General features: G+C 35.3%; 2 protein-coding genes across 7 annotated transcripts in view; one reads left to right on the forward strand and one right to left on the reverse strand.

Moving 5' to 3' along the window:
- stk38b (serine/threonine kinase 38b) overlaps positions 1–622 on the reverse strand; it is a 15,253-nt gene extending 14,631 nt beyond the window's left edge. For both annotated transcript variants that reach the window (XR_001631803.1, XM_016459350.1), the window contains exon 1: positions 213–622. The gene's annotated coding sequence lies outside the window, so the exon portion shown is untranslated. The remainder of the gene's footprint in view (positions 1–212) is intronic.
- Positions 623–1,077: 455 nt separating this feature from the next.
- cept1b (choline/ethanolamine phosphotransferase 1b) overlaps positions 1,078–6,090 on the forward strand; it is a 7,464-nt gene continuing 2,451 nt past the window's right edge. For 2 of the 5 annotated variants that reach the window (XM_016459355.1, XM_016459359.1), the window contains exons 1-6: positions 1,078–1,234; positions 1,784–1,897; positions 1,975–2,381; positions 3,463–3,610; positions 4,831–4,972; positions 5,255–5,339. In XM_016459355.1, the coding sequence (XP_016314841.1) occupies positions 2,058–2,381; positions 3,463–3,610; positions 4,831–4,972; positions 5,255–5,339 (699 nt within the window). In that variant the 5' untranslated portion in view covers positions 1,078–1,234; positions 1,784–1,897; positions 1,975–2,057. The remainder of the gene's footprint in view (positions 1,235–1,783; positions 1,898–1,974; positions 2,382–3,462; positions 3,611–4,830; positions 4,973–5,254; positions 5,340–6,090) is intronic. The other 3 variants (XM_016459357.1, XM_016459356.1, XM_016459358.1) reach the window with 3 other exon arrangements.

Below are 6,090 nucleotides of genomic sequence, written 5' to 3' on the forward strand. Positions count from 1 at the left end.
CACACTCACACACACACTCACATATATATATATATATATATATATATATATATATATAAACTTCAATTACAAAAATGAGTGTATAAAATTAGACTTCAGTTTTAAAACAAAAACGGTAGCTCTGTACAATCCAAACAGCTTCTATCACATACAATATTTCGGATAAATAGAGTAAAATATGAAACGTGTATGTTTTATAATGATACACTTACCGAAGTTCAGAACATGTAATTATGGAACGTTGGATGGTGGGGGCGGGGCCACACGCGTGACGTCAGAGGCGAGCGTTCCACCAAACACGCCAAACTCAACGTTTGAAACGAAATAAAACACCGAAAAGCTGCACCAACCTGAGCTAAAGTTCCTCAGAGCCTCTCTTTGGCTCCTGAAGGACGATGCTTCCCTCGACACGTTCGCTCTTGGCCCGCAGACATGAAGCGACTCCCAAAAAAGAAAGAAAAAGAAAAAAAAAAACGGGAGAATTTTCCAAGTTTTTTTTTTTTTTTTTCTAGACGCGCCGAGCGAAAAACGGAGGAACGCGTGCGTGCTTGACGCGTTACTTTATCCCGCAACAATGAGTCGTTACGTGCAACTTCTGCGTTTGTCAGACTGATGCGATGACGACTCCAGCAGAAACACATGAGAGATGAAGTGAAAGAGACGCTCCGCCCCTAAAGAGAGAGACGAGATATTTCCACACAATTCTTTTTTCGCTATTGTTTAATAATAATATATATATATATATTTAGAGACTTTTAGGCATGTCGAACATCTTAAAATCGCTACTATGTAGAATAAATGCAATTTTATTTAAAAAACATTTAGTAAATATAAGTAGTAAGTGTTTATTATATCTATCTATTTGTTTTTTTGTAATTAAAAGTCATTACAATTATACAAAAAACATAACGATTAACTGAAATGCAAAACTGCGTTGAATCAAAAAGTAAAAGTAGTTTATTCAATTTTTAAAAAACGATTTATTTATTTATTTGCGCAGCGCATCTACGACGCTCTTGAGTCACTTCTGCGCCTGTGTGCGCAGTTCCTCGCATCTACGACGCTCTTGACGCGTCCGCGTTGAGCTGCGCCGGAAGTGACCGACCGGCGGCGTCGCGCTACTAGCAGCTCGCGCTAAACCGTACCGGGACCGACACCGGAGCCGAAACGTTCAGGATCTCAGCGGACAGATCGCGCATCTTCTCCGAATCTGGAGCTTGTCTGCAGTTGGCGGGTGAGTTAACGTTACGCGACTGGAAGGTTAAACGATCGAATAAACCGCGAACCGGATCGGGATTCGAACCCTCGACCGTTTACACCGGCCCTGAGACCCCCGACAGACCACCGGTGACAGACACCTGACCCGTTAAACCCGTTAAACCACTGAAACTGACAGCTCAAACACTTACTGTTACATAATAATCATTATAACTAATATATTCATATCAATATACATCGTTATTATTCAGGTTTCAGTAGCATGACATCTCTTTAAAAAGTACACTGATGAATCAAACCGTAATATCATAATACAGACTGATAAAAATAACCAAATACCAAAGTATTTATAAGACGCTTCGAAGAATACTATGGTATTTACGTGTTGTTTATGTTACTGTAAACGAGTGAAATCTGATGGTTTACTGTTTGTTATTGATTTGTCTCCGATTCTTATTCATAAGTAACTTGCACTGGTAATTTTTGTTATTTAATTTAATGTACTGTAAGTGTTTAGAATATTGTCCTGAATGTTTAATGATAATCTACTAATGTTTTGTCGCAGCGGTGGTGAGGAACCAGGAAGTGCGGCGCGATCGGCCGTCGTGACGTAAGCTCGAGGTGCTTTTGTTTGGGGGCGTGGCCTGTAGGCGTCTTCTAACTCGCGATTGGTGAACAGGTAAAATGATTAGCATTTTATGACATTCCTCACCCATTTTTTTCTTTCATTATTTATTAACTTTGACCTGTTCGCAGGTGTCCAGCCATCCTGCTGTGGCTCTGCGGGCGCGCAGTGGGCGGAGTCAGGCTCAGACTCGGGCTGTGATTGGCTGGGAGTGATGAGTGGGTGGCGGGGGGGCGTGGCTGTGGTCCGCGAGCGGGGCGTGGATTCGTCGTGCTGGTTCGCGCCCGGCGCATTGCGACGTATGTTCGAGCTGCCGGCGCCGATCCTGTCACGCCACCAGCTGAAGCGTCTGGAGGAGCATCGCTACAGCAGCTCGGGACGCTCGCTGCTCGAACCCGTCATGCAGCGCTACTGGGAGTGGCTGGTGCGCAGGATGCCGCCCTGGATCGCGCCCAACCTCATCACCATCGTCGGTTTGGCGACGAACATCTTCACCACGCTAGTGCTGGTGTATTACTGCCCGACCGCCACCGAACAGGTACCACGCAGGGATATGCCGGTATCAAATTTTCACGTTGCGATTAATTGCTAATGCTTTTATCACGGTGTACGGTCTTATCACGATATTTAAATTTAGTTGCAAAAAAGTGTTGTCATAATACAGTATTTATAATACAAGTTTAGTAACTTTTTCTTAATAACAAAAATAACTGAACATTTAAATACAATAAAGCAACGCACAAAAATTGTATAAAGTTAAATATTTTACACAAATTAAAGTGCACAATAATTATCAAGACCAATAGGTATCACTTTACAATAAGACCTCATTAGTTAACCTTAGTTAATGCATTAACATTCACAATGAGCAATAGCTACATTTGCTACAGAAGCTATTAATCTTCGTTAAAAAATAAAAGTCTTAGTTCACGTTAGCTCATTAAATAACACAGTTGCAACTTTTGATTTTAACAACGTGTTATTAAATATTGTAATTACCTAAGATTAATGAATGTTTACAAGGATTTTTCATTGGCAGTTTATGTTAACTAATGAATTAACTAATGTCAACTAATGTAAAGTGTTACCGAACTATAACGAATCAAAACACTTGCAAACAATATCTAGCGCATGTTGCAGTCCAGAATAAAATGTTAAAAAGTTTGAAAATAAATGGCCTATTAGTCTAAATATTCAAGTGTTTGGCGTTGAATGGCTGTTTAAATAATTTAAATGCATTTCAGAAACAGAAAGTAGCGCAGCTGCTTTGTTTCCAGGGTTTCCGGGGTAACGGATGCATTTCTGCTGTTTAGCGCCACCTGCTGTCAGAGAGTGAAAGTGCGCTTTAATTCAGAGCAGTCTCATCCGTGCTTGTTTACATCAGATGAGATTTGACGCGGCATACAGCGGTCTTGTGGGAAACGTATTATTAAAATGCATTCAAAATCATTTGTAATAAATAATTATTCTCGGTGTTTCGAAGTGCCCACGATAACAATATAGTGCATGTTCATTATCGTGATATATCGCAATACCGGCACATGTCTAGATCCGCGCAATCGTGCTGTCGTGAAAAAGGTATGTTCGTAAGATAAACTCATTTATTGGCGTGTGTTCAGGCTCCTCTCTGGGCGTATCTCCTGTGTGCGGTGGGTCTGTTCGTCTATCAGTCGCTGGACGCTATCGATGGGAAACAGGCGCGACGCACTAACAGCAGTTCACCACTGGGGGAGCTGTTCGACCACGGCTGCGATTCGCTCTCTACAGGTGAGCGTCACACGGGATCCGCTATTGCGCAGTATGTTTTATGTGTTATTTTTCACGTTGAGATGTTGTTACGCATTTTTAAGTTGATCAGAGTCTAATAAGCAAATTAGCTGCCGTTAAGACATTTTTTTGCGAACACAATCTTATATTATTTTCAAACCTTTGCCTTTTAAATATTGTGGTATATCAAAAATAATAATATAAATTTAATGCATATTATGTTATTTATAATGTATATTTATAGAAACATATGAAATGCTATATATACATATAAAATATATAGTTGCATTTGTCATATAATAGTCCAATAATAAATTGCATTTATGCAAATTATATATGTACATTTTAAATGTCTTTAATATTACATAATGTAAAATATAATGCATGTAAATAAATTATATATTTAATATTATTAAAGAATATATAAAAAATACATTGTATAATATAATTGATACAATAAAAAGTATATTAATCTACAATTTATTATTGATTATTATTATTGTTTAATTGCCTAAATTATATATGATGTACATAAATGTATATTATTAATAAACTACATATAAATTATAATACATGTCCATAAAATCTCTATGTAGTTAATATTATAAAATAATGTGTTAATAATAAATCACATAATGTAAATGTAATGTATACATGTGTAATGTAAATATACATGTGTGCTGTTTAATATATAAATTATATATATTAAAAGTTTGTGTAGAATTTATTAATAATGCATAAATAATAATGTAATAACTTCTATATAATATGCATAAATAACTGAAATAATTTATTTAGCATTTATTGAATAATTATAATACATAATTAATAGTACATTACATAACGTAATTTATACATTTAAAAACTGTATTTATAAAGTCTATATATAATTTATTATTAATGTCAAAATTCTACATAATGTGCATAAGTTATAATTATATTTTATTTCCCATTTATTTACTAATACTTGCTAATGTAATTATGTTTAAAATGATGAAATTAATAGTCATTTTTCATTTAAATAATATACTAATAATTGCATCATGTAAATTAGATACTGTATGCACATTTTAAATATGCATTTGCATTTATAATACATGATACAAATAATGCAATCTTTTAAAGGAATGTATGTTGGTGATGATAGTAATGCACGTCACTAGACTGGTATGTAAGCACACTTGTTTGTGATTCTCAGCTCTGTGTTGTGTGTGCTGCAGTGTTTGTGGTGCTGGGCATTAGTATTGCGGTGCAGCTGGGCTCTCACCCCGACTGGATGTTCTTCTGCTGTTTCTCCGGCATGTTCATGTTTTACTGCGCTCACTGGCAGACCTACGTCTCCGGCACGCTGCGCTTCGGCATGTGAGTATCCAACAACTCTAATCAAATCCATTCAGTGCTTCATTTGAATAGAAAGGTGCGGCCGCATTTACCACTGTGTGTGAGTGAGTGAGTGAGTGAATGAGTGTGAGTGAGTGAGTGAGTGTGAGTGTGTGTGTGAGTGTGTGAGTGAGTGAGTGAGTGTGTCTGTGTGTGGGGGGGGGGTGTGTGTGTGTGTGTGTGTGTGTGTGTGAGTGTGTGTGTGTTTGTGAGTGAGTGAGTGAGTGTTGTGTCTAACGCGCATCTCTCCTCTGCTCTGATCAGCATTGATGTGACAGAAGTGCAGATCTTCATAATTCTGCTGTATCTGCTGGCTGCTGTGGGCGGATCGGCTCTCTGGCAGTCTCCGGTAATCCAGCTCTCACACATCTGTGATTATTAACTGCTTCAGCCTCAAACATTCAGCGCTTCGCTTCACTTCATCACACGCCTGTTATTAGCTGATAACAAATGTTATAAGATTTTAACATTATTTTCATGCATTTGTCTTGTAAACAATGTGTATTTAAAAATAATTATGCTTACGATATAAATAGATACATTTATTAAATATTTTTGTTTATATAATACTGCATAATTTATATACATATTATAAAATATATGTTTGCATTTTTAATAATGCGTTATTATAATGTAATGCTTTGTAGTTTAATTTGAATAATGTGTAATTTGTAATTTAAACAATAGATCTAATTAAATTAATTCAATATTTTATTATTATTAAATAATTAAGTATAATAATTTAAATTACATATAACGTATGTACATAAATTCTATATATATTTAGTATTGTAAAAAATATATTAATACATTACATAATGTAAATATATTGATATACATAAATTCTATACAATATTGTAAAATAATATATGAATGAAACATTATATATTGTAAATTTTGCATAATATTATTGTGTGATTTATAATTAATATACATAAATTCTATATATATATATAATTTATATTACTTATGAAGTTACTTAATTATCAATAAGTTCTATATATATAAATTTAACAGTAAAATTATTATTATTATTATTAATGCATTGCTTCATGTAAATTACACATTAAAAAGTATATTAATGTTAATTATTAATGAAT

This window comes from Sinocyclocheilus anshuiensis, unplaced genomic scaffold (assembly GCF_001515605.1).
Source record: "Sinocyclocheilus anshuiensis isolate Anshui unplaced genomic scaffold, SAMN03320099.WGS_v1.1 scaffold1799, whole genome shotgun sequence".
Classification (NCBI taxonomy): Eukaryota; Metazoa; Chordata; class Actinopteri; order Cypriniformes; family Cyprinidae; genus Sinocyclocheilus; species Sinocyclocheilus anshuiensis.